This window comes from Bubalus bubalis, chromosome 14 (assembly GCF_019923935.1).
Source record: "Bubalus bubalis isolate 160015118507 breed Murrah chromosome 14, NDDB_SH_1, whole genome shotgun sequence".
Lineage (NCBI taxonomy): Eukaryota > Metazoa > Chordata > Mammalia > Artiodactyla > Bovidae > Bubalus > Bubalus bubalis.
The window spans coordinates 4,211,679-4,228,620 of NC_059170.1; the positions used below are offsets into that span (position 1 = coordinate 4,211,679).

General features: G+C 55.2%; 1 protein-coding gene and 1 long non-coding RNA gene across 5 annotated transcripts in view; one reads left to right on the forward strand and one right to left on the reverse strand.

Moving 5' to 3' along the window:
* The window catches only part of NFATC2 (nuclear factor of activated T cells 2), a 160,656-nt gene that overhangs the window by 137,249 nt on the left and 6,465 nt on the right, over positions 1-16,942 (forward strand). The window contains exon 10 of one of the 4 annotated variants that reach the window (XM_044927525.2): positions 11,509-11,596. The exons of the other annotated variants lie outside the window; for them this stretch is intronic. Coding sequence (XP_044783460.1) covers positions 11,509-11,552 — 44 coding nt within the window. The 3' untranslated portion in view covers positions 11,553-11,596. The remainder of the gene's footprint in view (positions 1-11,508; positions 11,597-16,942) is intronic. 4 annotated transcript variants of the gene reach the window in all.
* On the reverse strand, positions 10,106-16,160 carry LOC123329119. The gene is made up of 4 exons (XR_006544283.2): positions 15,547-16,160; positions 14,601-14,705; positions 11,761-12,000; positions 10,106-10,329 (listed from the first exon to the last, which is right to left on the reverse strand). It is a non-coding gene; the product is annotated as an uncharacterized LOC123329119 (long non-coding RNA).

The following is a 16,942-nucleotide window of genomic DNA, read 5'->3' on the forward strand; positions in this document are numbered from 1 at the left end:
GCTGTCTCTCTTCTGCAGTGGTCATATCCATGATGCTCCAAGCCTGGATTGAACACAGAATTTTTTTTTCACTATTTTTTTTTTAATTTTGAATTGGAGGATAATTGCTTTACAACATCGTGTTGGCTTCCACCAGACAACAGTGTGAATCAGCCATAAGCACACGTGTGTCCCGTCCCTCTTGAACTCCCCCGATGCGCCTTGTCCTGGGTGGTCACACAGCACCAGGTTGAGCTCCTGGAGCACAGAATTTTGAATGTATTTTTTCTTTTCTACCACCTTAGACTTATTGCTATCCTCACTCAATTTTGTGTTTGTCTCTTTGCTTTAAAAAAAAATTAATTTCACCCCTTGTTTGACTCTAAGCAAGATGTTGGGCTGCCTGAGTCCTGAGTGCTCGTGAACTTTACATGAGCGCGGTCCTGCTCTAACTGGCTTTCTGCACCTTGCCTTTTCCTTCAACACGACGTTCGTGGCACTCAGAGGCTGTCGTTTTCGTTGCTGCGCTTCTTCCTCTTCTCTGCCGTGTCGTAGTCCCTTGTCGAGCTCATCAGTCCACTGCGTGGATTGTGGACATTCGGTCATTTCTGGTTTCTTTGACCCCTGTGCTGGTAGAGACCGTGGTTTCCAGAATGTCCCTTCTCTGCACACACAAGAGTTTCTTTGGGGCTGTAGTCACAAGTGGAATTGCTTGGTCACTGGGCGTACCCTTCTGCCACGTTAGTCAACAGCACCAAAGTGTCTTCGGAAGTGGTTGTGCCAGTTTATTCTGCCATCAGCCTCGGAGAAGTCATTCCCTGGCTCCGCATCCTCCCACCGTTGGATACTGTGCGATTACGCGAGTGTTTGCACAACTCGCGTGGGCGAGATGCTGTCTCTCTACAGACAGCAACTTGTAACAGTTAACGTTTACCTTTGACAAGGTTTGCACTTTCTGAGCATCGTCTGGGACGGTGCTACCGAAAACGTGTCACAGGACCCACAGCATCTGTGTGACTCGTGTCAGAGCGCAAATTCTTGGGCTCTGCCCACCCCAGACCTGCTGAATCAGAAGCACGCGGGTTGGGCCCAGCAGTCAGCGCTTTTACCAGCCTGCCACTGGCTGTGAAGCTCCTTGAGCCAGAAGAACCGGTCTAGGAAGTCCCTTTCTCCCCAGATGACAGACAGTGATGCTTCTCCCGTATTGTCTTCCACTTACATCACGGTCTTACCTTTCACACGTGAGTTTGTAATCCACCCGAATTCGACTGTTGTGTCCAAAACAGAGTAAGGTTCTCATTTCCTCGCTTTCCATGTGGACGAGGGGTGGTCCCAGCTCATCGTTGGGAAGTCCGTCCTTTCCCCGCGGGCCTGCAGCCCGTCAGCGTTTTCAAGTGAGTGCAGGCGCCTTCCTGGTCTCAGCTTTGCTCCACAGAGTTTGTCCCAGTGACAGTTCTTAATCAGCCGCCTTGCAGATATTCTTGATTTCTGGTAGGTTTAGTTCCCCAGTAAGTGTCTTTTGGCTTTTCTGCAGACACGTTAAGAGGCCAGCTTGTCAGGCTTGACACAATGGCGCTGAATTCTGATGTCAACTTTAGATCATCGAATCCTTCGTTCATCTTGGGGACAATGGACTCTGTACAGGATTGATGTTTATGGGGTCCTTCTCAAGCCTGCTCAAGGGCATCTCTTACAAGAGAAGTAAAGTGCGCACCCCCCTCGCAGGGGCTTGCTGTCTGTCTGGCCCCTGAGCCTGCCACATGGGCCGTGCTGCACCTCACAAGTTCATCACTGTGGTCCCCACACCCACCTCCTCCCCTAGAAGCTCAGTGGCCCCAGGGGACACGTCCCCAGGGTTGGGATGACGGAGGGCTGTGGCTGGAAAGCTGACCCTCGTATCTTTAAGTGTCTCCAGTTTCCTGAGGCTAGGCTGCTATTAGAAACCTGCCTCCTGCTAAGGTCTTTTCGTGGGCAATTTGTAGCCACATCCCAGCTGGCATATGAAATGCGCTCAGAATAGAGATGCTCACAAATGGAGAAACAGTTTCTCCTCCTTGAAGCTGGACCGAGTGGAAAACAAAGGTTGAGGGCCCCAGGTCCCACAGTCACGTCTTAAGCCTGTTCGCGGTGTCATTTAACACGCCGACTGCGTATCGAGCTCGGTACGAGGTGCTCTGGGGGCTGTGGTCCATGTGGGACTCTGGAGCCAGGACTCCACCGGTCAGATAAGGAGCCCATGGGGGACAGAGAGCGCGGCCCACAGCTCAGAGCCCCTGGATTTCCCCTAGGAGAGCAAAACATGATTTCCTTCTCTTGGCACCTGCTCTGCAGAGACGGGTATCATGGCACCCCACGTTTAACCACGATGGAGTCCACACTGGGTTGCCAGTGCTCAAAAGCCACAGTGTGTCCATTCGTTTGTTCCTTCTCTTGCTTGGCCGTTCATCAGACAGCTATTTATTGTTCGCTGCTGGGGATTCTGCAGGGAACACACACTGCTCTCCTTGAGCTCATGGTCTCATGGTAACACCAGGCAGAACAAGTGCTCTGTCGAGAGGTAAGGTAGGGCCGAGGGGTGTGGAGAGTGGTGGCGGGGGCTGCTGCTCCAGAAGGGGAGCATCCCAGAGCTGACACGAGCAGAAGTCCTGCTCAGGGGCGTCTGCAGCTAAGGGAAGAGCACCCCTGAAGTGGGAACAGCAAGTGCAAGGGCCCTGGGGCAGGAGTATGCTTGGTGCATCTGGAGTGTGGAAGGTGGGCTGGGAGGCGGCCCCGAGGACAGTGAGGAAGAGAAGTGCATCGGCTTCGATCCTAAAGGGACGGCCGAGGCCAAGCGGGATCCGTGGGTCGCAGCAGGGCATTGGTGCTGGCTAGTGAGAGTTCATCCAAAGGGGATTCTTACGGAAGGCCAGTGGGTGTCCAGCTGTGGAGAGCTGCAGCCGGGCAGCCACTCACCTCTGTCACCTTCTGGGATCACCCGGATCTCCCCATCAGACGGGCCCCCCGCCTGGGAGGCTAAGATGGAGAGAGGGTGCCTCCTGTGTCGCCAGAGCCGGAGCCGGAGCCAGGGTGACACCACGGGCGGGCGCAGGCTCTCCCAGGTCTGCACACACAGGCTGGGTGTGGGTCTGTAGGGAGCGGGCTTCAGCTTCCCTCTTCTGCTGGAGATTATTGCCAACAGAAGTCAGCGGGGACGGCCCTAGTCACATCTGGGAAGCTGCCATCTCTCTCTGTTTTGGCTGCGCGGACTCTTCACTGTGGCGTGTGGGCGTCTCCTGTGGAGTGTGGGCTCTAGAGCGCGGGCTCAATAGTTGCGATACGCTGGCTTAGCTGCCCCACGGCACGTGGGATCTTAGTTCCTTGACCAGAGGTCGAACTTGCGTCCCCTGCCTTGGAAGGCAGGTTCTTAACCGCTGGACCACCAGGCAGTCCTGCCATGTCTCGCTGAACCCCAGGCCTTGGCTGTACATTAAGTCTTAGGAATAACCAGCACCATCTCACCTTTTAGATTTGTACCCCAGGCTTGGCCTTGTGGCCCCAAAGGGGCCAAGCCACTCTTTGCTTATTAAAGCTCCTCCCCTAGATTAGCTACAGTAAACTTGCTGTGTTAGAGCACTCTCAGTTTTCCTTGAATACTAGATGGCTGACTTCTACTGTGTAACCCTGATAAAAGTTGGGGTCTCCCAAGGACAAGTCTCTGCTCAGAGGTGCATTCAAAGAAGCAAGTTCTGACTGCCAGATGATAATCACAAAAGAATTCCCGTCTCCAGTAGCTTGACGCACACGGGTAGGTTTAAATTCTGACTCTCTGACTTAGCATCTGTGTAAGTTGTGTATGACCCTTAATCTCTCTGTGCCTCAGTTTCATCACCTGTGAAATGGGGACAGTTAGCACCTACTCTGTAGGATTACCAGAGCAGACCGAGGGCATCTCCCTCATCTATTTAATTATAATTAAATAATTATATATGGAGTGCTCTGTAGAAAGTGTGATATAAATTTAAAAAATAATGGTAATTATTATTCTGCTGCATAAAATTATCATTCTACTCCACTGTGTTGAAAGGCAAATTCTTAACCACTGGACCACCAGAGAAGTCCTGCCAACTCTCACTTCAGAAGGTTTCATCTGCAACTAACAGAACAGCTGACCTACAACCTTCCCATTAACTGGGGTTTCAGACCAGCCTCTGGAGGCCATCAAAAACCAGAATTAACTGGGCAAATTCTGGTTAAATCTGAAACAATCAGGAGTTTGTATCTCATTCATTGACTCAGCTGTCTCTGCATGAACATTTACTGAGCACCTGCTGTGTGCCGGGCTCTGTCCTTGGTGCTGGGGTTACGGCAGTGAGTGAGAGACGAGGTCCCTGCTCTCATGGGGTGATGACAACCCAGCGAGGGGCTGATGCTACCATGTCCTGAGCTTCAAGATACAGGGTTCTTCTAGCCTGAGGCATGGAGCCCTCCCCCCCAGTCAGGAGCCGTCACTGTGGTAACCGTGAGCAAGAGAGAGGCGGGCTTCTCTCTGGCCCAGCTAGTGCTAAGCTTCCGTGAACACTGGCACGTGTCCCCGGAGGCTGGCTCAGTGCAGGGCACCCCCCCCCCCAGTGCTTGGCACCTTTTTGGCTGCCAGCCACCGACCTGCCCTCCTCCCAGTTAGCACCTCAGCTTCTTACTAGAAACCGGAGCCTCAGAAGCACCGTGTTTACTCATCCAGAGAGCTGAGGACAGTTTGGGACGAGGTGGAGCACTTTTCTCGTAGGCCCCGCGGTCTTGCTGGTGAGACGCTGGGGCTGCTGGGGGCTTGGCTTCCGGGGCCTCTGGCTTGCAGAAGGTTGGTGACTCAGAGGCCGCTGTGCGTGCCGCTGGCCCAGTGCAGCCGGCGCACGGTGGAGGGTGGCCTGGGTGGGGGCAGGAGGGCCTTGTCGGCAGGATGTGAAAATGCATCTCTGGGGGCCCGGCTGACCTCAGACCCACCCACGCTGCAAACTCAGAAGCAGCTTCCAAGGTGAAAGTGCTTTGGTGAGAGAAGGTGGCCTGGTCACCCATCACTTCAATCTGTTAACCAAGTGTTTTCTGTGAGGTAGACTAGTACACACTAACCATGTTAGTGGGAACAGAGGCCAACACGGGATTTTCTGTTAACTTGCGTCATTCCGACTGTACGCATTGGCCAACGTCTTTCTAAGAGGCACCCATTTCACAGATGAAGAAACTGAGGTCCAAGAAGTGAAAGGATTGGCTCCCATTCCATGGTGAATGTGTGTGGGGGGTGCTTGCCACATGCTGGATGCTGTCTACAGCACCTGTGTCAACTCATTAATTCCCTCCAAAACTGGTACCCTCCCAGATTAAGAACCAGCATCGCCCACTTTCGGCAGGGCAGCTGCAGAGTGGGTCAAGGCTTGCCTCAAGTTTGCGGCAGGGCCGGGCTGGCCGGACTTGGACCCCGCAGCCTGGCTCCCCGCTGCGTGCTTCCCTGTGGCTCTGCCCTGGGTGTAGGTCCCTCCCCACGGCGCTCAGCCCCTGCACCCGGCCAGCCACGGTCACCACCCTCAACATGTATGACCCCAGACACAGGCCACACCGGTGAGGTCAGGGTGGGAGGGGAACGGGGCTGTTGGCCAGAGGAACCGGGCCGCAGCCAAGGCTGGCTGTGTGCCGGGCCGGCTGGACTTGGACCCCGCAGCCTGGCTCCCCGCTGCATGCTTCCCTGTGGCTCTGCCCGGGGTGTAGGTCCCTCCTCACAGCACTCAGCCCCTGCACCCGGCTGGCCATGGTCACCACCCTCAACATGTATGACCCCAGACACAGGCCACACCGGTGAGGTCAGGGTGGGATGGGAAGGGGGCTGTTGGCCAGAGGAACTGGGCCGCAGTCGAGGCTGGCTGTGTGCAGAGAGGCCGGGTGTGCGGCAGGGAGAGGCGGCTTCGCTGGGGCAGAGCAGCGCGGCACACAGGTGTGTGTGGCGCTGGGGAGCACGCCGGGGCCCCAGAGCGCCTGCTTCTTGCTCACACCCGTGAGCTCACTTGCCCTGACCGTGACCCCGGGTGCCATGCTGGCAGACGCCTGCCCTGGGGGCGCATGCAGGGACATCAGAGCGGGGGTCTCGGGCGGGGCAGCTGTCGTAACAATTCCAGAGACTGGAAAGGCCCACCTCCAAACATCATCGCACTGGGGGTCTGGGCTTCCACATGGCAAGCTGGGGGACACAGTTGGGTCCCCAGCATGAACTGTGCTGCCCCGAGCAAGGTGAAGGTTTGATCGAGGGGCCTGAGTCAGGAGTTAGGGTTCTGTTCACGTGTCCTGGGAGAGTTACGGTATCTGAGGGACACTTGGGCTGATGTCACACACACAGTCCTCGCCGGGCACTCCCAAGTGCTCTGTGAGGTGCGAGCTGTCCATGCCAGGCCCGGGGCTGTGACTCTCGCTGGGAAAAGTTTAGGGTCTGGTCCCTGCTTGGTCCAGGCAGCCAGTGGCTTCTTGGCCTGCACAGGGTGGCTGGGGAGCCCAGGCCCCAGGTGTACCTCGTGGTCGCCCAGCTCCTTGGCCCCACCCACCCTCCTTCTCCTCCTCCTCCCCGCCGGGCGGGTGGCGGGCAGGCTGTCACGGGGGCTCCACGGTGTGGGCTCACCAGGTGCATGGGAGACAGCACTCGCTGGATGGACAGTGAGGTCCGTCAGTTCTTACACCAAACTGGGCTGAGGGCCTCGAGAGGGAGACAGATGTGGCTGAAAACTTTCGGGGGCCAATTTCAGGATCAAACACCTAAGCCTGATGGAGCATGAAGTGGCCAGGATGCCTCCCTGGGCAGGTGGGCTTAGGTCGGGCTCTGGAAACACATGGATAAATATAAGGGTGTCCTTCTTGTTGGGGGGGTGGGGGGTGGGCTGTGTGGTCAGCGGGTCATGACACGTGGCAGGACACAGAACAGTCTGGAAGGTGAACTGATGGAAGGATAGGGTGGAGATGAGACAGGGTGAGTCAGCAAATAGCCAGTGAATCCTTTCTAAGCAGCAGGAACCGTGCTGGTTTTCGAAGGAAAGGTGGCATGAGGCAGGCCTGGACTTTTTCTCAGAGGCCTCAAGGGACTTCTGTGCGCTTCTGTGACACGAGGAACAGCGCTCAGGACGGAGCGGCCTCTTCTTGCCTGCGCTCCCCTGCTCACCCACCTGGCCTGTCTGACCCGCCTCAGTCCCCTCCTCCGCACAGGCAAGGCTAAGGACACACATCCTCACAGAAATGCCTGGCTAATCCCTCTGACCTCCAGAGACAAAGCTGGCTTCCCAAACAATTAGGTATTTATTTTATCATCTCATTTGTGGTTGCAGACTGAGCTGTGGGTTTGGATCACTCTCTCCCGAATCTCAGCTGGATGGAGTAACGAGTGCTTCTCTTTTGCTTCTGTTTTGTTTTTGTTTTAAAGGCAATGGCCCACTGTGCAATGCTTGCTTTGTGGCTGATGCCGCTCGGCAGAGCTCTGGGGCCAAGGCCGTGATGAAGTGGCAGGGGACGAGGAGGCGAGCGTGGTTTGTTCAGAATGCTTTCCTGCCTGTGGTTGCTACCTTAGGAGCCGTGCGGTTGCTTGAGAGGAGAGGTGCCTCTTAGCTATGTGTAATCGGAAGAAATTCTGCTGAATTGGAGGAAAGGACGGGGCAGAAGAGCTCAGCTCAGCTCAGGTCTCAGTTGATACAGTTGGTTGGTGCCTCCCTGGTAGGGCTGCGTAGCTTAGAGAGAGGCTGAGTTTCTCTAGCTTAGAGAAAGTTTCTCCCTAGATGGTAAGTTGATGTGTAATCATGGAAAAAGCGGGGGATGGAGAAAACGGTATCGCATTCTGTACTGGTTGGGAGGGACCCCAGAGTTTCCATTATAAAATCATTAAACCGAACGTTCCCAAGACCAGTCTGCCTCGAGAGCCCCATGGACAGAGGAGCCTGGCAGGCCACAGTCCATGGGGTCACAGACTCGGATACAACTTAATGACTAAACCACCCCCAGGACCAATCTGGGCTTCCCTGGTGGCTCAGTGATAGAGAACCTGCCCACCAATGCAGAAGACACAGCTTCAATCCCTGAGTTGGAAAGAGCCCTGGAGAAGGAAGTAGCAACCCACTCCAGTATTCTTGCCTGGGAAATTCCCTGGAGAGAGGAGCCTGGAGGGCTACAGTCCCTGGGGTCACAAAGAGTTGGAAATGACTTAAGTGACTCAGCCCCCACCAAGAGCAGCCTGCCTCCTCTGACGCAGAGGTACAGGGACTTCCCACTGAACGCCATCCCCTTTAGACGTGTGCTGTGCTCTCAGGGGGCTGGAAGCTTGGTGTAGAACTTGCCAGGTGACAGAGTGAGTTTGTGTTTTATCTGCTGACACCCTGCACTTTCATGTTAATTATCTCTGATAATCAGTGAACCATTCCTAATCCATATCCTAAATCCACGAGACTAGCAGGACAATTCACTGATTTATGCCAAGGACTGGAAAAATGCCCATCATTCTATTGGTCCTCAGTGGTAGCCTCATAGAAGACCGCCAAAGAGGGGCGGCGACTGGGGACCAGCGGCCTCTTTCCCTGCCTTTGGGCGGGTTTCCAGGTGTCGCTGAGGGAGCGGGTCGTAACTCTAAATGCTGCCTTCTCTCTCCGTGTCCACGTTACTAACAGCTGACCAATGGCGTGGACTTCGTCTTTAGCCATGTAGGGAAACAGAGCTGTGTTCTTGGTTACTGGGGAGGACGGAACGGGCTAACCTTCATAGCTTTTTCTCGTCCTTCCGTCTTGCTTCTTTACTGTCTGTGTGGCTGAGCTGATGAACATCTGCCTGTGACTAAGGCAGCTCCGTCTCCCAGCAGTGTCTCCAAGGAGGCGTCCTGATCCGCCGTGGGGGACACGGAGGCCCAGGCAGAGGCTGTGGACTGCGCAGCACATTGCCTGAGTGCTCGCGTGTCAAGTCGAGCTGCTGCAAAACTGCATGATCACCCGTCCCCAGGGCAGCTCGATGATCTCACATGTGTGAGAAGTCCTGATCTAGGACGAGCACCCGCGGAGCCAGGACAGTTCCTGGATGGCCCACTCCATCCTTCTCTGCCTCAGTAACGTGACCTGAGAAGTGGCCAGCAGAGCCCCAGCCCCCAGAGATAACTGAGGAGGAAGTAAGGGGCGTGGGCAGCCCCCTGCAGAGTTGGGAGGGCTGTGGTCAAGGTCTGGGCTGAATTGAAACAGGCCCCACCTCTGGCTCCTGGTGCCAGCCTTCCACCAGGCAGCAGACGATCTAAGGTGAAAATTCATAACTGAACAGGAAGTTGCACCTCAAAAGTCTGCAATCAAGCCGATCAGTGTGATGTTTTATGAACTCGCTGAACTCTGGACAGGGGGACGGGCACGGAGCTGGAGCAGCCCTGGGCTCCTGGGGGATCCGCTGCTGGTGCAGGGGTTTCACCTTGATTCAAAAGTGCGGCTCCAAGGGTATGACCTTGGACATGTACATGGTACCCGGTCCCCACTAAGTGCAACTTGAATGGTTGCTGTTGTTCAGTCGCTAAGTCGTGTCCGACTCTTTTGTGACCCCGTGGACTGTAGCTCACCAGGCCCCTCTGTCCATGGGATTTCGCAGGCAAGGATACTGAAGTGGGTTGCCATTTCCTTCTCCAGGAATCTTCCCGACCCAGGGATCAAACCCGTGTCTCCTGCATCGGCAGGCGGATTCTTTACTGCTGGGCCATCAGGGAAGCCCACTTGAATTGGTGGGAAAAGTGCAAACATCTAGGCCATGTTAGCACCTTGGAGCCATTTTTTCCCAGGAGCAACCACCAAGGCCATATGTTGTGCCTTAAATGCCAAGAGGACCAGCTGGGTTGGGGGAAGGACCAGGAACCCCGAACAGAGGCACGGAGACAGGGGAGGGCCAGTGCTGGGGGCCAGACAAGAGGTGGGGGAGGCTGTTAGTTTCTGGGTAGACTTTGAGGGCAGATCCAGGAGCATCTGCATCTGGAGAGGATGTGGGCTGTGACCAAGATTGACCTGAACGACCGGAAGGAGGGCGGGTACGTTTCCTACGATGGAAGGAGTGGAGCGGGGTACCGGGGGCGATGGTGGTGACGATCAGGAGACGGGTTTTGAATGGCTCGTGGGAAGTTTGCTATCTAAGTCAGACGTTCAGGGGTGAGGTCTGGGCTGAAAACAGTCCTTGGGTCATTTTAAGGCCCTGAGTGGTGAACGGTCAGACAGCCCTCTGCCTTGGATTTGGAACCAGCCAGCGTGTAGTAGTAGAGACAGGAGATACGGTGAGGGAGCCGCCTGTGGGCTTTTCCGCTTCAGGAGAGGGCCTGAAATCCGTGGTCCAAGCTGTTCACGGCCACTGCGGAGGAGGAGAGGGGAGACAAGCAGCAGTCTGTGCCTAACCCAGCCAGTCCCCATCAGGCCAGCCCTGACTGGAGCCCAGCACGTGGAACTGCCTGGACCTGCAGACGAGATCTCACTATTGCGTGTCCTGTGCCTTGCGGAGGAGCACGCAGGGCGCTCGTGCCTTTTTGAGAGACTGTCCTTGTTTACCTAAGGACTCAAATAAGGCTACATCTAGGCAGAGGTGAGGTCATCCCTGCAAGAAACTACCCCCAGGAAATACTTCTGAATCAGGCACTCAAAACGCACCCTGGTCTTCTAATTCAGCCACTTTAAAGAGGGATTGAGAAAACCGGTACTTTGAAAGCTGTAGGCACGCGACAGCTACAGAGCAGGGAAGTGAGACTGGGATGGAGCCGAACGCCCATAAAATACACGGCTCCCGTCTCCTCACTGAGCACCTTCAGTTGGAATACACAGCTCCCGTCTCCTCGCTGAGCACCTTCAGTTGGGCAGGGGCGGGGAAGTGAGACTGGGATGGAGCCGAACGCCTGTAAAATACACAGCTCCCGTCTCCTCGCTAAGCACCTTCAGTTGGGCAGGGGCTATAAAAATAGTAACTTGTCAACCAGAGAAAAACAGGAAGAAAGTGTACAGTGGTGAGAATTTGCATGCCCACTGAGGTTGTCTCTCTCTTGCGGAGGAAGCAGGGGTCAAATGTAGCGCAGGCAGAAAAGCCTGAAGGAGGCTAGTTGCATTTTGAGTAGCTGCATCATCAGATTCTGATTTTCTGATCTGCCCGTGTTATCTCTTTAGCTGGCCATGATTTGAAATTGCATGGCATTCCGGCAGTACAGTCATTTTGTCTCTCTTTAAAGAAAAAAAAGAAAAAAAAACACTACCCTTATCTTTGCTGATGAACTTTGATTTCAGAGATTCCTGTTTCTTTGTACCAAGTCCCTCATCTCAGTGATATTACCCTGGTTTGGGGTGAATTCTGGCACAGATTGTTAAGACCATACAGAATTGGGGCTTAAACTATGGCCAGAGGGTTGAGTTCTATTCTGGGTTCTGAGAGGCCCTGGGTCAACAGCTACTCATTAAATGGATAATATTAGCATGAGTTGGAAGTGTAATAGAGGTCGAAGGTGATTTTTTTTTTCTTCTCAAAAATGGTTTTGCAAATCTTTTTCAGAGCTGATAGACACACACCTTAGCTGGATACAAAACATATTATGAAACAGAATGACTGTGATCTTTGATCCGAGAAATCAAAGTTAAAGGTAATTGATATCTTCTGCCTTTCCTTTTGTTTTCCAGCTGTGTGTTTCCTTACCTTGATTTTTTTTTTTTTAATTAAAGGAAAACTCTACCACCTGAAGGCCCTCTCATTTTCCAGCATTTCCTACTCTTGAGGGCTAGACCCCACCACCCCCAGGGGACATACCTGAGATTCTTGGAGGCTGGAGCCAGCGGCTGGGTGGGGTGTAGGGGGTGGCTACACGGCGTGGGGTGCCTGCATGCTCTCCCAGGGGACCCAGCACCCTCTTCCAGGGAGGAGGCAGCAGAGCTGGGTCCCAGCCTTTGGAAGCTCTGCTCCCGCCCTGAGTCAGCTCCCTGGCAGTTTTGTACCCCGTGCGTGGGGTCTGCAGTGAGGGAAGGTGTTCTCCGTCAGTGGTGGGGCGTTCTGCATTGGGGAATGAGAGAGGGGGCAGGCAGATCAGAAACCTCTGGAGGCCGGCACGTGGGTCCTCTCCAGTCCTGTCGTCAACTCAAAGCCCCACCTCCCCCCAGGGGCCTTCTTACGTGCTTTGGAAGGGGTTAACCCACCACTCAACTTCTGGATATGAAACCAGGCTCTGGACCTAGGCTAGAGCTGGGTGTGGTTTTCCCACTGAGCTCAGGCGATCCCCCCCACCCAACTGTGGAATCTGGGCCTGTGCAGAGGAGCCCAGGTGACCGCACCGGGAGCAGGAGGCTCGGGGGTAGAGACAGCGCCTGTACCGTCCCCTCTACCTTCCCGTGCCTCAGCTGCCACTGCTGCCCTTTACTCTCCTGCAGGTGGTTAGAATCAGGGAGCACGTGCCGTGCCCGGCACATGGTGAGTGCTCGCCAGAGGCCGGCCAATGCCAGTATTTCTGGCTTATGTGCCTCTTGATGATCTACTGGGCTGTGACTTTATAAACACATTATTGACCGGAGACGTATCACCGCCACGGGCATTAGTTTCTGCAGGAATCCCCTGGTCAGTGATGTGCTAATTGTCCATTTGTCAGGGACAGCGGGTTCACTCCATCACAGGCCAGACCCAGCGGCCTCAGTAGCATCACACGTCCCACGCTGAAAACCCAGTAAAAATAACTATCCGATGTCACCTCCGTCAGCACACACAGCGGAGCTGACATCCCAAACCCTGTTTCCCAGAGGAGGATGCCCGCTGAGATGTACCAAAACTTCCCAACAGCAGCATGAACCTTAGCAGGGGGGCGGGTTTCCCAGCACATTCCCCACCAGTGACTCTCAAACACCATCAACAGTGGAGAGGCAACATTAACACCAGTGACCCTTAACTGACACCCAGCAGGGACTAAGAGTCCCACCCGCGAAGTCTGCATCCGGGGGCCAGGATGACAGAGATGCAGCTGAACGATCAGTGCTCAGACTCAGCCAGTTGTCAAAGAGCCTCTTGAATGCGCTTCTTCCCTCCCTGATGTTAGAACTTGGCAATGTTTGTGACCTCGCAGGGGCCTGGGAACGCTGGCAGGCTGCCACTGCTCTGCATGGCCTCAGAGGGGACTTACCATCACGTAACTCTTCAGACCCCACCCATGGCTTTGGGCTACAGGCCTCGTCAAGGGGGTTTTTGTCCTTTCCACTGAGCCTCTGAAGCCTGGCCCTGCTAGAAAGCTCTTCTCCAGCTCTCAGTGCCTCCAGAGCCCGTGGGGATGGCTGGGAGGGGAGAAAAGGCTGTGGAGGCACTTAGCAAGTGAAAATCTCTGTGAAACCCCAGTCACGGGAAGCCGAGGGGTGCGACGTCCCATGCTGGCAACGGCCCCCTTTCCACCGGCTCGTGGGGCAGTCGGGCCTGGTGCTCAGGACACAGCAGGAGCTGTGGAGTTCACGCCTGGCTTTCAGCGTGGCTTTCCCTGAGCGCAGCTAGGGCAAGAGGGGGAAAACATCCAGAGAGTGCATCACGGGCCTTCTGGTTCGGCCCCCCTGGTGTCCAGCCGCCTCACTGGCGCCGCGCGGGCCCCGTGGGGAGAAGAGCAGCCAGCGCAGGAGCAGGCCCACAGGGGGCTGACCGCCCCGATAGCGCACCCTGCTCCGCGAGCGAAACGCGCAGACTCGGCCTCTGGCCTCAGCGCACTGCCTCCCTGCTCCGGGAACCACTGTCTGACTGCCCTGGGCTCTCGAGGGCCCGCACACAGTCTGACCAGACTTGGGAAAACATGCCTGAGGTTTGGGAGAGAAACAGGATGAGGCCCGTCCCCTCCTTCCCGGTGCTTCTTTCTCAGGGGATTAAGTTCCAAAGTCAGCAGTTAAAGGGAAGAAAGCCTAGAATAGTCAGAATTCCCTGGAAAGTCTTAAGTGGCACCTCTGGTCTATCTGTGTGGGTTTCTGTGTGCAACTCTGGCCATTCTCCGGCAAGCTGAAGCTGGAGAACCTCCGAGCTCGGTTAGGAGAAGGAAGTCAATATGCAGGTGTCTGGGCCCGCAAGTGAACCGGAAAATTCCTGGGGCGGAGTGGGATGCTAGCAGAAATAGGTTTCAAGAAATTTAACACTAATCGACCCAGAGTTGTTTGATGAACAATACTAGTAAAAGGCATTGATTCCCCCGACTGGCACCCCTGAAAAACAGGGAAAGAAAACACACACTGCTTTCCTTTTCTTCCTTACCGTTGGTGTGTTTACTAAAGCTGGGGAACTCTCTCTCAGGCCAAATGCGGCCCCCGGCCTGTTTTGTTAAAGTTTTATTGGCACACAGCCATGCCCATTTGCTCACATATTATGTGGCTGCTTTCATATTGCCTTTTTTTTTTTTTTTTTTTAAGCAGAGCTGAGGTGTTGAGTAAGGGGCTATAATAAAGCTGAAAATATTTTTATCTGGCCCTTTATAGAAAAAGTTTGTTAACCCCTGCTATATTCGTTTTATGTCTGTAGCTATTAGGATTGTTATTGATTTGTAGTATCTCTATATATGAATGACCTTTTTCATGTAACCTGAAAACATTACATATTTCTTTTATGGAGTTTTAAAGAAAAGTGTATAATTTTTATATACTTACATCTGTCTGTCTTTTCTTTCTGGTTTCAGCCCTGGGTGTCACTTTTAGAAGTCACCCTGAGGTTGTAGCCATGTTCGACATCCGTGTTTTCATCGTGGCCCCTCTCTATAAGGGTAACAAAAGGTCAGGGGTGCTCGTGGCAGACTGAACGCTGCTGGCCTCAATTCTGTTCCGAGAAAGCGATTCTCAGTGACCACCTTAACCGCTCAGCACACACGCCTCTGCTCATTCACCTAGCAGAGGCTGCCCTGGTCTTTCCTGACTCACACAAATGGTGCTAAGGGTTCCGGGGCCCCAGGAGAAAGCTGATGGCTAGCAAACGTCACAGCACAGTCTCTTTACCGGTAAGGTGAAGCCATATAATTAATGTACAGGTTAATAAAATGGGCTGTGGGTTCAATCCTGATCCCTCCCCCTTCACCTGCTATGCCAGGTGACTGCCTGTCTTTCTCCATCTATAAAAGGACGACTGTATCGCTAGGTGTGGTCTAAGAAGTGACTGAGAGCTTGGTGCAGCGTCTGGCACACAGCTCTGAAAAAAAGTGAACAGCTTATATTCTTTAATGGAGAAGCAGCTCCAGGCAAACAACCTACCAACAACCCATTTGTCAGCTGGATAAGAGAAAAACCAGGTGGCCTGGGCTGGTGGTGTGGGGTCCTCGTGGTGGGCTAAGATGTGTGCTGCCATGCACGGCTCAGCGAGCAGACAGGTGACTCGGATAAGGTGGCCCAGGAGGGGCAGAGAGCCTGGAGGACTCAGTGTTTGCTTCTGGAGGGAGTCAGGACCCCAGGGAAGGAACGTAAGGTGGCTTCTGGGCAAAGGTAATACTCAGGAAGGGGGGCAGGAGGGAAGTCAGGATATGGACAGGGAGAGAAGCCATTTGGAGACCTGCCCGTGGCCAGATTTGGGAAGAGGTGGCATGTGATGGGTGCCAAGGACGCTCACCGGAAGAAGGACACGCTGACCGCTGACCTGGAAGAGTGGGCTTCCACACTCGGACCTCAGCGTCCGACCTGGAGCCACATCCCAGTGTGGACGGTGTGTCCTGAGGCTGCCGAGCCTCTTGCTAAGCTCTGCTTTTTCATTAATATGTTATTGAGAGCTTCCCACGTACCAGGGCATCTTCATGAGCCCAGGGTGCTGGAGGGGACAAGAAAACGAAAGAGCTAGGATCGTGAACTGCCGGGAGCTGCTGTATGGGGGAGACGCGGAGGCTGAGCACCACAGGCAGGGAGGGGGCTCTGCTGATAGTCCCCAGGGCCAGGTGGGGTCACTGCTGATTGTCCCCAGGGCCGGGGCCAAGCCGAGGCCCGCAACCCGGCAGAGGCGGGAGGCATGCACCGGGCCTGGGGAGCACGCAGAGTGGAAGCCTGTGGTTGGCTGCGGGGGTGCGGGAGGGCGACAGGAGGCAGGTCACAGTGGGGACTAGACCAGGGGAAACGGGTCCAGGGCAGGGCTCTGGGTTAAAGGGGACCTTTAGCAGGAGGTGGGGGCTTCCCTGGGGGCTCAGTGGTAAAGAATCCGCCTCTAATGCAGCAGACGTGGGTTCGATCCCTGGGTCTGGAAGATCCCCTGGAGAAGGGAATGGCAACCCACCCCAGTATTCTTGCCTGGGAAATCCCATGGATGGAGGAGCCTGGTGGGCTGCAGTCCATGGGGTCACAAAGAGTTGGGCATGACTTAGCGACTGAACAGCGACAGCAAAGCACGCAGTGGGCTGGAGTGAGGAAGGGAGGCTGAGATGGGACAGAGAAGAGGCGGCAGGGCCAGGGGGATACATGATGTCAGCTCCCTGCTGACATCATGAGATCCGTCCAGAGGCAGGGCAGGGCAGTGGCCCCTCTCCCCTCCCACCCCAGGGCTCGAGGTCGCAGAGGTGGGGCCTCTCAAGTCAGGGTGAGGTGGTCCGGTCGAGACCCCCCTCGAGGAACGTGGAGCCCACGCTTCATCCAGACGCCCGTGAGGCCACAGCCGCGGGCACCACCCCGCGCCGCTTCAGCCACGGCGGGGGCGGAGCGCTGGGGTTTCCGAAAGGTTCCTCTCCCCAGAGGAGCGGCGTGGGCGCGAGGGGCCCGCCCGCGGGCTGAGGGCCGGGGTGGGCCCTGTGCACCGGGCGGGGGGCTTGGCCGCCCCCCAGCCCCGAGGAGGGAAACGACCCTTCTGGTGAGCGCGGCGCTGCCAGCGGTTCTGCCCAGCTGTTATTTTTAGAAAACAGGCCGTGGAGAGTTTCCATTGAGGATTGACTCCTCTCGGCTTCCTAGGTTGAGAAAACAGGAAGCCCTTCAGAATCCGGGCTTTGAAAAGCTTCGCGTGAAGCCGCACCGGGCCCCACCTCCGCCCT